Source organism: Asterias amurensis, chromosome 1 (genome assembly GCF_032118995.1).
Source record: "Asterias amurensis chromosome 1, ASM3211899v1".
Taxonomy (NCBI): domain Eukaryota; kingdom Metazoa; phylum Echinodermata; class Asteroidea; order Forcipulatida; family Asteriidae; genus Asterias; species Asterias amurensis.
Genome location: NC_092648.1, coordinates 3,519,601 through 3,540,581, shown reverse-complemented (window position 1 = coordinate 3,540,581; position 20,981 = coordinate 3,519,601). Strand labels below are relative to the sequence as shown.

At 41.9% G+C, this 20,981-nt stretch overlaps 1 protein-coding gene across 1 annotated transcript; it reads left to right on the top strand.

Annotated features, from left to right (window-relative positions):
• Positions 1-492: 492 nt before the first annotated feature.
• On the top strand, positions 493-18,050 carry LOC139942685 (cubilin-like). The gene is given in 7 exon segments (XM_071939497.1): positions 493-726; positions 2,294-2,360; positions 3,527-3,642; positions 4,412-12,077; positions 12,080-12,222; positions 12,224-14,228; positions 15,528-18,050. Coding segments are annotated over 7 exon segments (10,407 nt in total). The 5' UTR covers positions 493-597; the 3' UTR covers positions 15,809-18,050.
• Positions 18,051-20,981: the final 2,931 nt, after the last annotated feature.

Below are 20,981 nucleotides of genomic sequence, written 5' to 3'. Positions count from 1 at the left end.
GTCCTGGTAAAACAAGTAATATTGTTACTGGAAACAAATGTCAATTTTGGAAAGACAAAACAAATTTCCTCGCTCAAGGAAAGAAAAAGAAACTAATTTAATAGAGTTCGGATCGCGTTTCTTTTATTTTGAACTGAAACCCTTTATATGGCTTAAGTCTGTTCCGCTTTTTCGAAGGATTAAAAGTGAGAAACTTTTAAATACCATGGGGTGGTCTTGAATTTACAGGCGTTAATCAAAAACTGCTGGGAGGGCCTTCGTAATTTTGATCGAATAAAATTTGGTTGTTGCAGGTTGTTGGGAAAACCCTTTCTGGAAACCTTTTCTTAATTTAGGCCGTGTTGCATCACTACCAATAATACAACTACATACAAGAGAAACGGTTATGCAAATTCGCGTAAGTTTCTTTCAAATTGCGGAATTCGCGCATGCCTGTGGTGGTCGCTACACGGCCTTTTGTACGCCCATTAGACCGATGTTGGAAGTCTACTCGGGCACAACTTCGCATCTTAGACTCGCAGAATTACCATTGTGACTCGATTTTTCCCCCGTTTTCCTTCTGTAACCTGCAGGATTTTTTGACAATCTGGGGGAATAATGTGGACTAAAATCTTGACTTTCTGCGTGGTTTTATTGCTGTATGGAGGCCGTGTTCGTGGCAGTCAAGACGGCACACCAAGAGACCATGCAAGGGTCCTTCAGTTTCTCCGAAACGTTCTGTCGAAGGTGAGTTTAAGAAATGGTCTACGGCGGAAGACATTCTCGCAGCCTAAAATGGACGCCGGTGTAACTTAAGAACATCGGTGTTGAATTTTAGAATTATTATTATTGCCGTAGTGTTTTTTATTCAGCCACTTCTTGGCTTCAAGTCCAACACCATTTGTTGGAATGAAAGCGTTCTCTTTTTAAATGAGAAATGGTTTAGTGAGCCACGCCGTTATAATGGTTTGAGAAGTCTATACTTTAACTTTAATAATTTGTTCAAACGGTGGGATCGTTATAAATTGATTTTTTTTAAGTTCGTACGCGAATAAGACGACTTCGTACGTCTTGAAATTTTAAAGATACGGCCATAAAATAAGCCCGTCAGCCTCATCTTTTGCCACCTTTTGTTCTTTCTCGTTTCTCCATCCTTATCTTGGAGAACCAGCCTTCCTTTCTCAAATGACAGAGAATGAGACGGAGAATTGTCTTATACTTTAATTTAAAAATTTAGGGGCCATCCAGAACATTGCTAATAATTAATAAATTAGATTTGTTTCTTTCTTGAAACGATGGGAGGTGGGCCAAAAGAAAAACCTGAAAATCGAAATTCATTTAAAAAAAAAAAAACGGAAGACAAAATATTCATTTCTGATTAATGTACACATAAAAGTTGTTTGTTTAAGCCAACATTTGTTATATTGATAACACTGATTAGAGACATTTGATCTAAAATATCTGTTCCGTTTGAGGCATTACTTTGTTCTTCAAAATATAGATTTATTTGAAGCCATTAGATATTTAAAAATCGAAATATTATGGCCTGAGTGGGTCAAAAAAAAATTGTTTTTAATTAACCATTGAAGGGCCACTGAGAGAGGGGGAAACAGTGACTTATATCACAATAATGCCTCAGTACAAGTCTTAATTATGACAGGTTCATTTTTAAAATGAAAAACACTTGTAAATGAAATTGCTTAAATAAGACTTCTATAATCTAAGGTATGACTTTATTTATTGGAGCATTTCATCGGGAGCTTACTTTAGGAAATGGTAATTTATAATGTCATATTGACTCTTAATTTCCTTTTTGGCCCTCGTACACATTGCCTTGGATCAGGCGAGTTGGTCTTTTAAAAGTGTTTGAAACCGTTATTAAATGCATATGGTTAGATAGATAATTTAAAAGCAGAATATAATGATCCACAAAAACATGCCTCAAAATTGCACGGTTTTCTTTATAGGTCGCGAACTAACACAGTCGGCCATTGTATTGAGTCAAAATTTTGACTCCACGAAATGGCCGACCGTGTTTGTTCGAACATAAAAGAAAAACTGTGCATTTTCGAGGCATGTTTGTGTAGATCATTATATTCTGCTTTTAAATTATCTATCTAACCATATGCATTTCAACGACCAACTCCACTGATCCAACAACATTTCCCTTTAATTGCCTTAAAAAGGTAGGGTATACTTTTGGTAATTTACATCTTTAGACTGCATTAGTTTTTGCAAATGTGGGTATCTTTTTTGTGTTTTCTGTGTGCTCGTCTATAATTCTTCTTTTTTTGATATCTTTTCTCTTTTCCAGGACTCCCAGCAGTCACAAATCTTCAAGAAACTTGCCCTCGGTCGGTCCCGCAGAGATGCAGAAAAAGGTAAGAAGAAGATAAATGTATGAAGTTATAAAGTACTGCAAAGTTTAGAGGAATGACAAATCTAAGACTTTTTAAAAGGTTTTGTTTTAGACTCACCCCTCCCTCAATGTTTGTAACATACTTTCTATAAAGTGGGGTGTGGTGGCCGGGGGCATGCTAGGGCGATAGACTTAAGTTCTGTATGTTTAAAGAATGTGAGTTTCGATCCTTGCCTCATCTGCCACGACACTTGTGTCTTTGAACAAGGATGTTATCATAATTGCTTTTCTCCACCCAGAAGTACAAATGAGTATTTGCGAGACCAGAGGAGTAACATGCGATGAACTGGTTTCCTGTCCCAGGGAAATATAAATATTCTCAGTCCTGAAAGGAAAATTTTGCCTTGGATCTGTCGAGTTGGTCTTTGAAAAGCGTTTGAAACCGTTTGAAAGTGTGGGTTCGAGTCCCAGTCGTGGCACCTATGTCCATAAAGACACTGGACACTCCTGGTAATTGTCAAAGACTAGTCTTCGTGTATCTCAAAATATACATAAAATAACAAACCTGTGAAAATTTGAGCTCAATCGGTCGATGAAGTTGCAAGATAATAATGAAAGAAAAAAACATTCTTGTCACACGAAATTGTGTGTTTTCAGATGCTAAATCTGAGGTCTCGAAATCAAATTGGTGGAAAATTACTTCTTTCTCAAAAACTACGTTACTTCAGAGGGAGCTGTTTCTCACAGTGTTTTATACTATCAACAGCTCTCCAATGGTCACTACCAAGTAAGGTCTTATGCTGATAACTATTTTGAGTGATTACCAATAGTGTCCACTGCCTTTAAGCAAGACACTTAACCATTGCTTCATCTTTGGATGGGATGTAAAGCCGATGGTCTCCCGTGTTGTGTAAAACACATACAATAAACCATACACTAAAAGAGAAGGGGTTCGTCCTAGTGTTCCTTGTTTGATTGACAGCATATTGTGCCACAGCACCTTGTAAACCATTACTCTAAAGAAATAGGTCTCATACTTCAAAACATAGCTCTACATGCCTTGCAGCTCAAAACACTGAGTGCTTTGATACGCCCCTAGGGATGTGATAAAGCACTATATAAAAACCTAGTATTATTATTGTTATTGTTATAATTATTATTACTATTATCACATTGTTTGGTTCTCAGAATGTGGTGGAGCAGTCCAAGTTGGCGTGGGATCTTTACAGTCTCCTGGCTTCCCAAGGGGATATGCACAAGACCTCCTCTGTGTATGGACAATACAAGCTCCAGCTTCAAAACAGGTATGCCACAAGGAACCACTCATCAAATTTATTTCAAATATCAATTAATATACCACAAGGGGAAACTGACTATAGGATTTGAAACTTTGCAAGGTGGAAGTTTAAATAAGAGAGGTTTTCCGGTAACACCATGTGAAAATTGAGTAGTGTTGGCTCTGAAACGAACCAGTGGTTAAAGACTCCACGTTTCGATCAGTATGCTGAAGAACGTCTTCAGGAGAACGCAATTAGGTATTCACATGGTGTTACCGCAAACCTCTCTTAGGAAACTGACCAGGATTTTTATTTTTCATATTTTGGGGTTCAACAAAGACAACTTTACTAGGTCAGGACTCTAAACGGATGGTTTAACATGCCGGCACTTTACCAACTGAGCTATCTAGCCCTATTGTCGGTCTCCCTATTATGTCAACTTGTTCGGGGTTGCCAGTTGTTGAACCATGCAACTGTTAGCTGTCCTGTTGCCAGGATTCACACCCAAATTTACAATACAACCCTTTTTATAGTATGCAACAGCCAGAGGACCACCGTTAGGGGAATTAGACTTTTGGTGTTGACAAAACAGATATCCGCAAGGATATTGACGAGCAAGTTGGTTTGAGTTCTGTTAAAAATAACTACAGGCATAATATTCATAAGACTTGGGGAAAGTGCTGAATATTCAGTGCTTTATACACACATTTGCATAAAACCAAATAATATTCTTTATGCCCCATGCTTATTTAACATCTATCTGTGTAACATTTGTTCTTCTTTCTTCCCATCACAGGTGCTGCTCCGCTTCATGTCGTTCGATGTCAAAGGGGGCTCTAGAGGTGTCTGCAACCCGGGAGAGGATTACGTCATGATGCGAGACGGCTCAAGAACGGGAAAGAACCTTGGGATATTCTGCAATGCTTTAATGTCCGAATCGCCCTTACCGTCAGCTATTCTTTCCGTCACCAATGAAGTTTGGATCATCTTCCACACAAACCGCAGAGACGAGGGGAAAGGTTTCCTACTCAGCATCCAGGCTGTGACCTCGGTGAAATTCTCGGATTACATTGCCGATCAGATAACCTTTGAACCAAGTACAGAGGCTGAGTCATCCTCGGCAGGCAGACCCTCAATGGAAGTCATTGAGACCACTGAAGCACCTACAACATTGCTGCATCGATCATCTGTTAATCCAGCAACCACCTCTCCTTTTACTCAAGAGAGTGATCAACTAACAATCGCACCAGGAGACAAATTTTCTTTTGAATCAGTTGCAATTGGTAATCCCCAATTGGGCACTTCTTTTTTCGGAAATAGCATGGGCTTGTTTGTAGGCTACACAAATCCACCTCCATCAGATACGCCTTCGACTGTGACTGACCTCAGCACGCAACCTGATTTAACACAGACCCTCCCTAAAGACGCAACTGATAGCAGAAGTCAACCACAAAGAACATCTCAGTTACAAACAATATCATCAACTGATGGGGTAACTTCACATCATGAACTTCAAACTGGGCAGCCTCTAACGCAATCAAAAGAGCATTCTACAGTATTAACCAGCAATAATAAACAGCAAGAGGCTACTAAAACTGAACAGCTACCCGTCACCCAAACCGAACTAAAGTTTCTTACTCGAACTGAGCAGATATATCTACTTCAATCTGATCAAGAATCTGTAAGTCCGCCTGACTGGCAACAAACAACTGGAGTTACGCTGCTACCTGTTACTGAGCCTGAACAATACACTGTGACTCAAGTTAGAGACGTTTCTGATGCTAAACAGCCGTCCGTCTCTAATACAGATTCAGTAACTAAGTCTTGGCAACAGTTTGTGACTCAAATCGAAGAGCTTCCAGTCACTGAAGTTAAACAGGAACCTTTAACTAAACCTGATGAGCTACAACCTTCAACAAGATCACTACCTACGGAACAAGAAACTATAACTCAAACGAAACAACAACTCTCTACCTCCAATCTGATACCAACAACAAAGCCTGGTACACAAATTGTGACTCAAACCGAAGAACTAACCAATCTGAATGGTTTACAGGAACTAACAAGCTCTTGGCAACAAATTTTAAGTCAAACAGTAAAGCTGCAAACTGATGCCAAACAGCAACCAGTTACTAAATTAAACGGACACCAGCTCATAACAACGATTTTGAAAGAGATAACTGTTCCAACTATACAACCATCAGTGAGTGAAATAGATAATCAAGAACCTGGAATTCAAACTGGAAAACAAGTTGGAACTGAGTCCTACAAAACTCAAACTTTAACTATGGCCAAAACAGATGTTCAGCAGCCTGTTACTCAAGCTGAACAACTTCTGACTGAGATCTATGAACTACAACCTGTAACCACGAGAAGGCAGCAATCTGATTCGCTGACTGGACCAGTTGATCCTCTAACAGACAAACCTCAGTATTTAACCGAACCGGATGAAAGTTGGATCAGAACTGAACAAGACATCGCTACTCAGACTCATGCTGGCGAAATTGGAACTCAACAGCTCACTCAAATGTTCACTTATCAAGAGCGAGGTTCTACTGCAGGATACCAACCCATAAGCACAACAGAAGTCATAGTTTCCAATGAGCCGAAAGAAACAATCTCCCAGCAGCATCTCCCCTCTTCAGCCAAGTCAGCATCCACTACTGAACAGCACCTTGATGTTAAAACACAATGGCAAGCCCTCACCACAGAACAGCGCAGGCCTATAACAGATCCAGAAGCTGAAAGACAGTTCACTGTTCCTCCATCAAGTCCTCCAACTCTACCACCGCCTCCTCCAACTCTACCACCACTGCTTCCAACTCTACTACCGCTGCTTCCAAGTCTAACACCACTGCTTCCATCGCCACCACCTTCCTTCTCCTTCCCAGATATTACCCTGGAACCGGGTTTCCCCTCAGAGGAATTTGACCACCCTCTCACTCAGTCTCTGTCCCAAGTATTTAACACTTTGGTCAATGTGAACTTACATGACAGAGAGAGCATAATACAGGCCTGCCAGAATCTGAGCGAGACAATGAATGAAACGCTGGAATCCTTCAAGTCTCTATCACGGCTGGTACAGGGTTTAGAATACACTAAATCATTACTCACAGCAAGCCTTCCAGTTGAGATGCTCAGTTTCAACTTCTCAGGGGATGCAGCTCTTGATAATCCGCAGTTGATCCAATTTCTGCTCATAGAGAGTTTGGAAGACGGCGTTTCAGAAATTATATCACAGGCCAGTCAGTTCTTGAATTACACCATTCAGAATGCTTCCCGCATCCAGTCAGATATACCTGAAGCATCATGCATTCAAGGTTACTCCCAGCAGCTTCTGAATGCTCTACAAAGAGACACAAGTATCAATGGTAGCCTTGCCTTAGTTGGGGAGGTGTTTAATGACCTGTTCGGAGTTAATGTCACTCAAAAACTTCCGCCTAGAGTTGATCAAAAACTTCCGCCTAGAGTTGATGATTACCAACCTGACTTAGCTCTGGACGGAGAGCCCTGGGACTTTAATCAGGTGATCAACAACCCCTCGGGTGAGCTTCAATCCCCAAACTATCCCGATGCATACCCCATGGGTGTTCGCTATCGTTGGAACATCACAACTAGACCACACAGATTAATCTCTCTCAATTTCACCCATTTTGATCTGGATTCGGCACTGATAGATAATCAATGTGACAGCCGATATGCACATATTACAGTTGTTGATGGATCTGGTCTAGAAACTGATAGGAAACATGTGTATTGCGGTCAAGAAGTACCTGAACGAATAGTATCATCATCAAACATGCTTATTGTGACGTTTATAAGTAGTTATGGATATGGTACAGGGTTCCATGCTGACTTTGCTATGCATAAACTGGGCGATTTTATGGGTAACCAGTATTCAACAACAGTGGTGCCTGATCGTGTGTGTGGAGGTGTTTTGACTCAACGGAGAGGTAGTATAAAGTCGCCAAACTACCCTGGCGATTTTGAAACCAGTGTTGATTGCCTGTGGATTGTAACAGTAGAATCTGGACTAACCATCTCCCTCAGTTTTACCGATTTCAACTTGGACTCGTTTCCAGTCGACAATTGGTGCAGTGAAAGCTACGCTCATGTGAAAGTAGATGACGGAAGCCATGGGAGTAGTCGTGTGTACTGTGGGCAAGAGGTTCCACCACTTTTCATATCATCGACAAATTCTATAACCATCTCCTTTGTTGGTATGTATGGTTCTGGTGGAAAGTTCTTCGCGTTCTACGAAGCTATCAAGCAAGATTCAAAGCCCCTCTTAACATCAAGTCCAGATGTTCCATCAACAGAACCAGTGCACCCCTGTGGAGGAAACCTGGAGAACTCAACAGGCTTCATCCAGTCACCAAACTACCCCGGAGATTTTGAAACCAGTGTTGATTGCCAGTGGATTGTAACAGTAGACTCTGGACTAATCATCTCCCTCAATTTCACTGATTTCATCTTGGATTCTTTTCCAGTCGACAACGGGTGCAGTGAGAGCTACGCTCATGTGAAAGTAATTGATGGAAGCCATGGGAGTAGTCATGTGTTCTGCGGGCAAGAGGTTCCACCATATTTCATCTCGACAACAAATACAATAAGCATCTCCTTTGTTAGTATGTATGGTTACGGTGGAAGGTTCCACGCATTCTACAAAGCTATCAAGCAAGATTCAAAGCCCCTAGTAACAGCAATAACAGAACCACAGCACTCCTGTGGAGGAAACCAGGAGGACTCAACAGGCGTCATTCAGTCACCAAACTACCCTGGAGATTTTGAAACCAGTGTTGATTGCCAATGGATTGTAACAGTAGAAGCTGGACTAACCATCTCCCTCAATTTCACTGATTTCAACTTGGACTCTTTTCCAGTCGACAACTGGTGCAGTGAAAGCTACGCTCACGTAAAAGTTATAGATGGTTTTCATGGGAGTAGTCATGTGTTCTGTGGGCAAGAAGTCCCGGCACTCTTCATCTCATCAACCAACACACTAACAGTAACTTTTGTTAGTTTGTACGGATACGGCGGAAGGTTCCATGCAGTTTACACAGCTCTTCGGGAAGATCGAATCAAACCAACGGAATCAGTGTGCGGAGGGAATTTCAACAAGACAAGAGGTGTCATTCAGTTGCCAGACCACTTGGAAGGAGAGTTTGAAATGGGTTTGCACTGCCAGTGGAACATTACAGTGGATATCACTGAGGTCATCTCCTTTATTTTCACCGAGTTCAACTTAGATTCTCTCCCCATTGACAGCAAATGTAACGAGGGTTATGCCCATGTTAAGGTAGTGGAAGGCTCAGGAAAGAGCAACATCTACTGTGGACAAGAGATACCTCTGTCATTCATCACCACCACAAATACGCTTCTTGTTGTTTTTGATAGTTCATATGGATACAGCGATCGCTTTCGAGCAGTTTATCGTGCTTACCAAGTGTATGATAGTGGCTCAGGAGACCCTAAGCTGGGTATTGAGCCTTCCTCTATGTCAGTAACAGAACCTCTGTGCGGGGGATCGTTCAACCAGCCAAGTGGTAGCATTCAGCTACCAAAGCAGACCAGCGATAACTGCAGGTGGAACATAACGGTTGAATCTGGATGGATTATTCTCCTAACATTCACAGCGTTCGATATTGATTCCTACACGGTGGACGGACAGTGTGACGAGAACTACGCTCATGTCAAAGTGACGGATCAGCAGTCGTCAAACATTTTCTGTGGCCAAAATGTCCCGCCTAAAGTCACTTCCAGATCGAGAACACTGATTGTGGACTATGTTGGGGTGTATGGTTATGGGGAAGGTTTTGAGGCATCTTACGTCATACGAGATGCTGATTTCGCAACGCTTGATGCCAGCCAAGTTACAGATGCTATTTCTTCCCCATCCGCATCGACCCAGGCACAAATACTAACTGATGAGACTTTGTACCAGTGTGGTGAAGACCTCAATCTACCATATGGGACAATTCAATCTCCTTCCTATTTGGGTGACCAAGCCACTGGTGGCAGAACTTGCAGATGGACCATCACAGTGGGAGACAACTTACTGATTCAGCTTGCCTTCACAGACTTTAATCTAGATTCAATGGCTATTAATGGCGAGTGTGACCAACGATATGACTATCTCAAGATAGTAGACGGCAAGACACAAGTTGGCAGTTCTGAGTTTGTTTATTGTGGTCAGGATATCCCAAACATTTACGTGTCGTCATCCAACGATCTGATTGTAATTTTCTACACCAGTTATGGATACAGTGGTGGTTTCACTGCCGAATACAAAGTCGTTGAGCCAGACAAGATCCTACCTAATACGTTATCACCTTCCACATCCAAGTCAACACAGGCACATCTAACTGATGAGTCTTCATATCAGTGTGGAGGAAACCTCAACCTACCATATGGGACAATTCAATCTCCTTACTTGGGTGACCAAGCCACTGGTGGCAGAACTTGCAGATGGACCATCACAGTGGGAGACAACTTACTGATTCAGCTTGCCTTCACAGACTTTAATCTAGATTCAATGGCTGTTAATGGCGAATGTGACCAACGATATGACTATCTCAAAATAGTAGACGGCGAGACACAAGTTGGCAGGTCTGAGTTTGTTTATTGTGGTCAGGATATCCCAAACATTTACGTGTCGTCATCCAACGATCTGATTGTAATTTTCTACACCAGTTATGGATACAGTGGTGGTTTCACTGCCGAATACAAAGTCGTTGAGCCAGACAAGATCCTACCTAATACGTTATCACCTTCCACATCCAAGTCAACACAGGCACATCTAACTGATGAGTCTTCATATCAGTGTGGAGGAAACCTCAACCTACCATATGGGACAATTCAATCTCCTTACTTGGGTGACCAAGCCACTGGTGGCAGAACTTGCAGATGGACCATCACAGTGGGAGACAACTTACTGATTCAGCTTGCCTTCACAGACTTTAATCTAGATTCAATGGCTGTTAATGGCGAATGTGACCAACGATATGACTATCTCAAAATAGTAGACGGCGAGACACAAGTTGGCAGGTCTGAGTTTGTTTATTGTGGTCAGGATATCCCAAACATTTACGTGTCGTCATCCAACGATCTGATTGTAATTTTCTACACCAGTTATGGATACAGTGGTGGTTTCACTGCCGAATACAAAGTCGTTGAGCCAGACAAGATCCTACCTAATACGTTATCACCTTCCACATCCAAGTCAACACAGGCACATCTAACTGATGAGTCTTCATATCAGTGTGGAGGAAACCTCAACCTACCATATGGGACAATTCAATCTCCTTCTTACTTGGGTGACCAAGCCACTGGTGGCAGAACTTGCAGATGGACCATCACAGTGGGAGACAACTTACTGATTCAGCTTGCCTTCACAGACTTTAATCTAGATTCAATGGCTGTTAATGGCGAATGTGACCAACGATATGACTATCTCAAGATAGTAGACGGCGAGACACAAGTTGGCAGGTCTGAGTTTGTTTATTGTGGTCAGGATATCCCAAACATTTACGTGTCGTCATCCAATTATCTGATTGTAATATTCTACACCAGTTATGGATACAGTGGTGGTTTCACTGCCGAATACAAAGTCATGGAGCCAGACATATTAACCAATACCTTATCACCTTCCACATCCAAGTTGCCAATGGCTGTTCAACCTCATGAGTGTGGTGGAGATTTCTCAACACCTACCGGGGAAATAAAATCTCCAAACTTCCCCGGCGATTACACCACTGGTGTCAACTGCGTATGGAAAATCACTTTGGATGCTAGCTCAAAGGTTGTACTGAGGTTCACGGTTTTCAATGTAGATTCTATGCCTGTTGGTAATGAATGTGACACAAGATACGCTCATGTACTTGTAGTTGATGGCAGCAGTGAAGAGACAAGTCCAAAACATGTCTACTGTGGTCATGATCTTCCAGAGGACTTTGTGTCAACCAGTAATTCATTAATCATCACTTTCATCAGTCAATATGGCTACGGGGGAAGATTCGAAGCAGGTTACTCTCCACTCGACTTGGAAGACGACTACCTCATACTCCTTCCATCGACTTCAATTCCATCCATTCTCGGCTGTGGTGGTATTCTGGACTCTCCTGATGGTGTAATACAATCTCCAGATTTATCCACAATGGAAAGGACCCAAAGCATAAACTGCCAATGGTACATAGAGCTGCAGGAGGCTGGCACCATCACCGTTGTCTTTGAATACTTTGACTTGGATTCTGTTTTATTTGAGAACGGATGTGAGGAGATGTATGCCAACTTAAAGATCATCGACACAAGAACCGGTGCGTCTCAAGTATACTGTGGTCAGGAAGTACCCCCAAGCTTTGTAGCATCAACTAATGAACTGTTGATCGTCTTCAGTGGATTGTATGGGTTTAGTCGAGGCTTCCGTGCAGAGTATCACTCTACTCAACCCCTTCGAGTGGTGGCCTAACAACTGTTGCTGTTTTACCAACATCTGGTTCAGCAGTAGGAAGTCAGCTTCCATCCTGCGGCAGTATGCTAAGAGAAGACTATGCTGAATTTTCAACCCCAGGCTATCCTAACTTGTACCCTCTCGATACCATTTGCTCATAGGCATATCTTTGTCGATAGCACGCACTTCATCGCCCTCAAGTTTCTAGACTTTGATATTGACAATCCCATGGTGCAACCGGATTGCTCTATTCACTACTCATACGTCAGAGTGAGCTACCAAGGAGAAAGCGGCATCCAGGAAGCCCATCTCCTGTGTGGAAGTGAACTGCCTGAAATATTGAAAATGAGAACGCATTCGGCGGTGGTGTATTTTGAAAGTAACCTTGGTATGGGACAAGGTTTTAAAGCTTCATATCAAGCATACAGTCAATCCAGCAGTGATGTTTGGACAACCGCAATACCAGCTGCTACTGTAAGTGTTATATCCCCCTTGGTCTTAACTGCACAATCTGGACAGATTCTCTCACCAAACTACCCAGTGCAGTTCCCGCACAATGTGGACAAACTATGGATTATTAGACCAGCTCGTCAGACATTCATCACTCTCATCTTTGAAGATATCGACTTTGATGCAATAACTGGTGAGAGCGGACAATGCAATACATTGTACACCAATGTGGCCCTCACTACCTACACCATCGACAGAGGAAACTCAGAATTTCTCATCTGCTCAAATCAAATGACGACCACTGTGTATTCGTACGGTGAGCTTAAACTGGCGTTCCATAGCACCTATGGCATTGGTCGTGGATTTAGAGCAACATACTCGTCTGACATTCGTTTTGGAGATTTTGGGTTTGTCACCGAAGAACCAGATACACCAACACCTATACAAAGCCAATCTACCTATAAGGAATATGTCATGAATACCCGGAATCCCATAGTGGAGATCACAGATGGGTGCCTGTATACCCTGACAAAAAGCAGAGGTCACTTTTCGTCGCCAGACTACCCCAGTATGTATCCACAGGAGGTAGTGTGTCAGTGGATTATGCTTGCTCCTAGTGGTTGGCTTGTACGTCTGGACTTCTCCCAATTCCTACTGGACTCTGACGACTCTCCTCCTTGCGATAATAAATACTCCCACCTTGTCATCACCACTTCTGACGCCTACGGTGGGAGAGACTACACTTACTGTGGTCAACAGCTACCGCCCAGAATCATCTCTCCAACTAACAGGTTGGTTGTGACTTTCAGAAGCATGTTTGGTATCGACTTTGGATTTGTTGCGGCCTATCAATTCATCAGTGCGGAGACATATCAAGGATCTTTCGGCCCAGTTTTCATTGACAGAGACGGAAATACAGGTCATGGGACAGATGCTGGGAAAACAACATCACCCATGAGCTCTCAGGAAGAGGACAGTGCTGCTCGGGTTACTGAAGGCAGTCTTATCGGTGATACTCCTTGTGAACGAGTTTTCAGTAACCCTGAAGGAGTGATCCGCTCGCCGTACTTCCCTCAGGGTATGCCTCAAGGAGAAGAATGTACCTGGACCATCACTGTACCAGGAGAGCAAGGAATTCATCTGTCTTTCCTGGACTTTGACCTGGATGACTACGAGGTTGACACATCCACTTGTTCTGAAGATTCCGCCTCGGTTCGTGTTTTAATGGATGGCAGTCTCTATGAGTTTTGCGGGAACGTCCCACCGTCTCCTCTCATCTCAACAGGGAACTCTGTCATCATCGAGCTTAAAACAATGTCAGGAAATGGTCCAGGCTTCAGGATGCACTTCATTGATGCCAGCCTAGTGTCTGCCGACTCAGTAACATCCCATAACACTGGAGACATCACGGAATCAGGTACTTCAGGAGTAGACTTCCGATTTCTTGGAGAGGATGGCATGACTGTCCCGCCCAATGGTGACAAGAGGGATTTTACGCGACCTGATAGGGAGCGTGTCAACGTGCCAGTTCCGCAGTCAGATGACCCTTCAGCCATAACTGCTTCAACTCCGGTGTCGGGTGTGGAAGATGAGGTGGGGATGACGGGTACTGTCAACACGAAGACGACCGTCAACAAGGACAACATGGAAACCTTGTCAGGGTATACCTCAGTAGCTAAGACAACTGGCACTGCAAGCACAGCTGATGCAGGAGGTAAATTTTCATCTCTCATTTATTTGTAGTTTATACTTTCTGCGAATGTTACAGCAAAACAAATTTTGACGCCACAGCCCTGTTTTTGCTGTGAATGTTTTGCAGGAGTTGAGCACATTTTCACCGATGCGAATAATTTGTTGCAAATTTGTGATGTCAAAGTTCGTATGGCATTTGCATTCGCAGAAAGTATGAACCTGGCTTAACTAGCGTCATACTTCAGAGAGGGCCTGGTTATTGCCAGAGTGCCTCTTTAAATCCTCTGCATAATAGGACTATCAGTCTCACTCTAAAAGGCGCTATTTACCCCCAAAAAGCCAAACGTGATATTCTTCCCACTCTAGTCTGATATCAGATTTGTTTGCCCATGGGAAAAAACACAAACAAATTTGTGGTTGAATAGAACGAAAAGTTCATTGAAACCTACACCATATTTTCCAAAGTTTCTGTCTTAAAAGATGTATTTGAATGATGAAACACAAGCAAATGTCAGCTTTGGAGCTGAGAGTGGGAAAACTTGCAAGGTGCAGGAATTACAAATGTTGGTGATGCAATAACTCTAATTGAATAGGCTGCAATATGTGTTCATTATAAGAATAATATTAGAGGTCCTATAGTTTCTCTTGTAAGGTAGCATTGAATCAAACATTCATGCAATAAGTTAGATTTGGATAATGTCTGAGACAATGATTTGCTTACTCACAAGTTCCCGTTTGAATTTGAATTCCTCAGACTAAAGAGACGGTTTCTATGTGAATTGGTATGAGGGAAGCTTTTGTATAGCGAAATCCAGATGGGCGAAGCCTGGTACCATTGTGCCATACACATGTGTTTTACAAGTTTCCAGTCTCAAGTAAAAGCTTGCCCGAATCATCTGACATGGCAACCGCCTCTGCCTTGTCTGATGAATTCAAACTTAAGTCGTGAATTGTGACTTGGCAGATAATTTGCCAGACACGATTCAAATCTACTTGTTCTCACTATGTTCTGAAAGATTTCTTGTTGCAAGACGATAGTAATGTGCACGGCGAGTAGGGGTCAATCAGGGGATTGCGATAGTTGAGTGAAAGTGCACCGAGACTACATTTTTCAAAATGAGTTCAGTGTGATGGGGGTATAAGCAATAATAGGCAGGATACCAGTCACATATGCTACTCGTAAAACTACTCGTACTGGTATTTTAGCTGGTAACCACTTTCTGGTAAGCGTAGTTGTGTTGAGCTAGTCTTTATCCTTAAGCAGCTCTATTTAGTGCATAAATGATTTTAAGCTCGTTGTGTGTGTGTTTTGCCCACTCAGATGTACTGACCAGCCACCAGCTGCGCGTCACAGCGATTGTCTGTGGCAGTGTGTCCTTCATCCTCTTCTTTCTACTCATCCTCCTCACAACCATCTGCATCTACAAGAGACGTAGGCGTCACTCCACCAAAACCGTCAACATGGGACAATCAGAGAAGAACTACTGGCAGAACTACAAGTCCTGGGCCCAGGAGTACTCCGGCGGTCCGAACAAGCCAGAGGTGGCTGATGAGGAGGGGGTAGAGGCCGTACCGATTCCAGAACAGGAGAGGTTGGTTTGATGGTGACTGTTCTCAGGCACTCTCGCCTGCAATGCCTAATTTCATGGCTCTGCTTAGCACCGAATTATGCACTTATGATCACCATTCTCCGCTTACTGTGCAAGCGCCAAATTTATGTGCTAGCTGTGTAAGGGAAGAATGCACACGCACAAGCAACAATTTCCTGCTTACCCATGAAATTTGCTTGATGTTAGTGCGGAATTCCCTGCTATTGTAAGTGTTGATGCTTTGCTTACGGTAAGCAAAGCCATGATATTGGGCTCAGGTGACCTCAATCCTCTGTTCAGGGTGGTGACTTTCATTAGGCCCACTTGCCTGTCAGTGACCTCAATCCTATGATTTTCTCTTCTCCTACGTCAGTTCACACCAATTTTTGCTCCAAGGTCATGTTCAGTTTGTTGATGCACTCGTTTCCCAAAAGATGGAAAAAGTTGCAAGCACCTTTACCTCATGTAGTTGTGTAAAAATCTCATTTCATTTGATACTCTTATCATGATGTCATCAGATTTCACAAAGAAATCGGTCTGTTATTCCAAAGAGGAAAATGTTTGCACTCTGTCAAAAGGTCAAATTCAATCTCTGTGTATAAACTCTACCAATTGGAAAAGTGAGTGCGCCACAAAGCTTAATTTGACATTGGAGCCTTCTTTAAGATTGAAATGCCTGACCCAGTGATAAGCAATTGTCATTTGGGTCTACAACCCTCAGTCCTTCTGAATCCTTCGTTACAGCAAAGTGAAAACAGCTGATAAGCAATTGTCATTTGGGTCTACAACCCTCAGTCCTTCTGAATCCTTCGTTACAGCAAAGTGAAAACAGAAGGATTCAGGAGGGTTAGGATTAAGGTAATGAATTATGCTTTTAGTAGTGATAGGTGAGTTTTGAATTTAAAAGCACAAGATAAGAAACTAAATGTGCTGTAAAGGGTCGGGAAAACAATATTTTCTTTTGATGGTCTAAAATTACTCTGGCAAAAATAATAACAATGGGAGACTTTTGAACACCAGGGCCCAATTTCATCTCTCTGCGCTTACGATCACGATTCCCTGCTTACATGCAAGCGCCGAATCTCTGCGCTAGCCTTGTAACTGTAGAACGCCTAGTAAGGTGGAGTGTGCACGTGCAGAAGCCAAAATACGCCGCTAACCCATGAAATACGCTTGCCGTAAGCACAGAATTCCCTGCTTCCATAAGCGCCGATTCTGTGCTTACGGTAAAAGCAGAGCCATTGGGCCCAGGTGGCAGCATACTTGCCAGGTTAATTTCCATAGACCTTTTTCGCAAATGGCCATTGCGCAAGCACTAACTTATTGTATGAGGTGCATGCTGGTCTAGCTACACCAGCATGCACCTCATTCCACACCTAATGTGCGCGTATCGAGTATTTGCAATAAGGTCTTTTGTTTATATAGTTCTGAGCATGAGCACATTACAGATAAAAATGGATTTAACCTTGTACATCTGCTTCCACCCACCAAGCATCCCGAAAGTCACCCAATATAATGCAGGCTCATTTCTATCTGGCAGAATGTTTAATAGATGGGTTGCAATACGCGTCGTTGACCGCCATATCAATGATCCATTTCGAAGTGAGACAAACTCTGCTACCAAAGTGTTTTGTTTATTTTCCTTTCTACAATGCAATAAATTATAAATTTATTTATTTATGTACAGTTAAAAGGTTATGAAGAGAAATTTATAAACTTTATTTAAGAATAAGATTGAGATGAAAAGATAAGATTGCTTTCAAGAATTCATAATAATTTTCAATTTGTATTTCCAAGAGAGAAAGAATATAGAGACTACAGTTTTGATTTGTCTGATAGAATTTGTTGTAAAATTTACACCATAAAAGGTTTAAAATCATTAAAAAAACTTTACAGGCATTGCACATTATTGGTAATTATTATAAAATAATTGTTAGCAAAAAACTTTAACGAGCAATGGAGAGCTGTTGACAGTATAAAACATTGTGAGAAACGGCTCCCTCAGAAGTAAGGTAGTTTATGAGAAAGAGGATATTTCTCACTCAAATATTAAAGGAACACGTTTCTCGATCCAAGAAGAGTCTTTCTCTTACTTTTTAGCCTTTGAGAAAGACTCTGCTAGGGTTGAAATAGTCAGCCATTTGAAAACTATTTTTTGTAGTTAAGGAAAGAATATATAAAAATCAAATGAATTAATGATGTACAGAAAAAAATAACAGAGTAAATTGAAATATTTCTGAAGTAATATTTTGTTACATTGATTTATAAAGGAAGGAATTTCAGTTGAATAAATAATTCTCTGTGAAATTATCCACTTTGAAAGCCAATTGAGTTATTTGCAGTTTGGAAGACACTCTTGTTAAGTGATGGTTAGAGAGTTAAAGGGTCACACCACCACACGTTTATGCCGATCAAGTGTTACTCACTGATTAATGTTTTGGTCTGAGGGGGGGGGGGGGTCAGGGGTTGACGCTATAAGCCATGCAAAACCTTTCCCTTGCCAACCAACCCCCACCCCTGAATGATTAGAGGATTAAAGGGGCCACACCACAAGATACTGTATGCCCTATGCAGAGGGAAGTGTACCATGAGAGCTGATGTTCATGCCCTTCAAGTATTACTCACTGATGAATGTTTTGGTCTGGAGGGGGTGAGGGGTTGAAGCCACTAAGAACTTTTGCACCCCCACCCACCCCTTGCCTAATACTACTAATACTAATGCATTTATTTTATCTATCTAGTGTACCAGACCCTATTCTGAGGCGCACAACAAAGAAAACAACAACATTAGCAACAAAGGAGAAACAATTACAGAAACAATGAAAATTTATACAATGAATAATCCAAGTCTAATAAATAATCTAAGTGTATGTTGAGTAAAATAAATAAGTTTTCAGCAAGTTTTTTTTACCCCCCCCCCCTTGCCCACCCCAAATGACAGAAAATTATGAAATAAGGCTATATATAAGCCTGAAGCCCCCCCCCCCCCCAAGCTCAGAACCCTTTACCCCTCTACCTGCAGGGAGGGGGGGGGGGGCTCAATCTAATAAAAACATTCATTTGTTTTTGTATTTTACTTTGCCTGAGGGATGGGGGGGGGGGGCATAGAGAGGTGGAAACGGCTTCTGAGGGGGGGGGGGGGATACATCACATTCCCCCTAGTTATGCCATTTACATAACCGCTATACCCTAAGTACCTCCCCCCCCCCCCGTCCTCCCCCCGCCCCGCCCGCCTCCCTCAATCCACTTGATTAGTTTGCCAGAAGTTTTTTACTTGCCCATTGCAACTTATTAGAAAGAAAGAAAAAAATAAGTCATTAGATTTTACTTTTAGGAAGGACTGATCGAGACAGTGGATAGTGTTTGGCAATCAAATTAACGTCAAATCAATACTTTTTCACCATAACTTCGGGGGAAATATTACCGAAGCCACATCTCCCATGCTGAAATATTTTGTAATTTAAATGCCCTAGCAGCGAACAGCGCCCTCAGTGTCTCGTGCCGGCCCCGCGATCTCTCCGGCAGCATGGCCGAACTGGTAGAAGAAGAACGGCCAAATGGCTCTGAAACAATGCCTGAAAATCACTTAAATTGGACCCAATTTGTTGCGACAAGTACACATTTCAAAAGGGTAGGTACTCTACTATATTGTGTGTTGTTAAAATTGCGAAATATTAGTTTACTTTGTTAAATATTACATTCATTCAGTTTCATGTGCCTTTTGAATTGAGCTTTCCTGAATCTGCCACAATTTTTCCACTCCTTTTTTACAAAATAATCTTACATTATTAATTAAAGTAAGTTATAGGCTTTTCTATGTTAGTCCCTATTTTATTTCGATTTTGGGGGCGAGTTTGTATTGAACAAATCTTTGATATAGTTAAATATTACATTCATGTGCCTTTTGTATAGAACTTTCCTGATTTTGCCACCCCTTTTCCACTGTCTCTTTTTTACAAAAATAATCTTATTATTAAAGTAAATTATAGGCTATATTATTTAAGTCCCTATTTTATTTCAAAAAACGGGGCGAAAAAGTAGTGACAGCTAATAATATTTCCCCTAGGGCTACGTAAGAATTGTGAGTCCACCTACACATCCTTGGTTATTTTTATCTGTATCTGTTCGATATCAACGGTGCGCGGTGGCTATAGTGGATGAATAGTGGGCCCCATAGAGGGTAAAGTAGGCCAAACTTTGATGTTGAAGAATACTACAAAAAACAGTGTTCAAACAACAGTGTTTAAAAAACAGTGTTTAAACAATTACAGACCATTTTCCATTGATTTGCCTGCACTTGTAAGAGGGGGTGGGGGGGGGGGGGTGTACATTTGATAGTTTTTTGGTACTCCCGTGAGCCTTACAGGGTACTTACATTTTTGGCCTCCTTAACGCTAGGTTGATTAGGCAAATATTATGTCGTTTTTGCCTCCAACAATAACTTTAATTTCCTTTGTTTATACACAAGTAAAACTTTTCCAACACACTAAATATGCATTCATGATGCTTGACGATTTCATTATCGAATCGTCCAGGCTTAGTGCCCTGCCTACCGCGTTGTCGCTGTGCACGATGGGCAGGGCACCTGTCTACATCAGAGTCATCTAAGAACACTCAACGTGATGGATGGTCTCAGTGACTGTCTTAAAAATCATACTTTTTCAGTACAAAAATCATCGTGGGTACAATTTCATGCTTGATGTTGCATCTCAAACATGTGGAGAGGCCAGTAGGCAGTTTTCAAGCTACTTCAATTGGTATTTTTGTCATTTGGGGGTAATTGTTTGTGCGACAATCATAGAAATTTGTGATTTCCTGGGTGACTTGCAAAATGAATCTGGGGCACGCACTAGTATGACCGAGAATGACAAGTTTTGAAAAGAGGTGTACAGCGCTCTGGTAACTGGGTCAAGTTTTTGTGGAGGTACCAATAAATTAAACAAAATTGATCAAATTTTGGTTTTTGAAATAAAAGTCTTGGTACATGAACCCACACTCCTGAACAGAGACAGCAAAAGCTGAAGTTTGGTGCTCTAATAAGTGCTCGGCCAAGACCCTAATCCACACTCTGCTGATCAGAAACAACAGAGCCTGTGTCCATTGTGCTTGACCACTTGGCAATGCTTGTTTTAAACTGAATTGAATAGTTGACTAATGGAAGGTATACTTTTCTTCCACAATCTGCT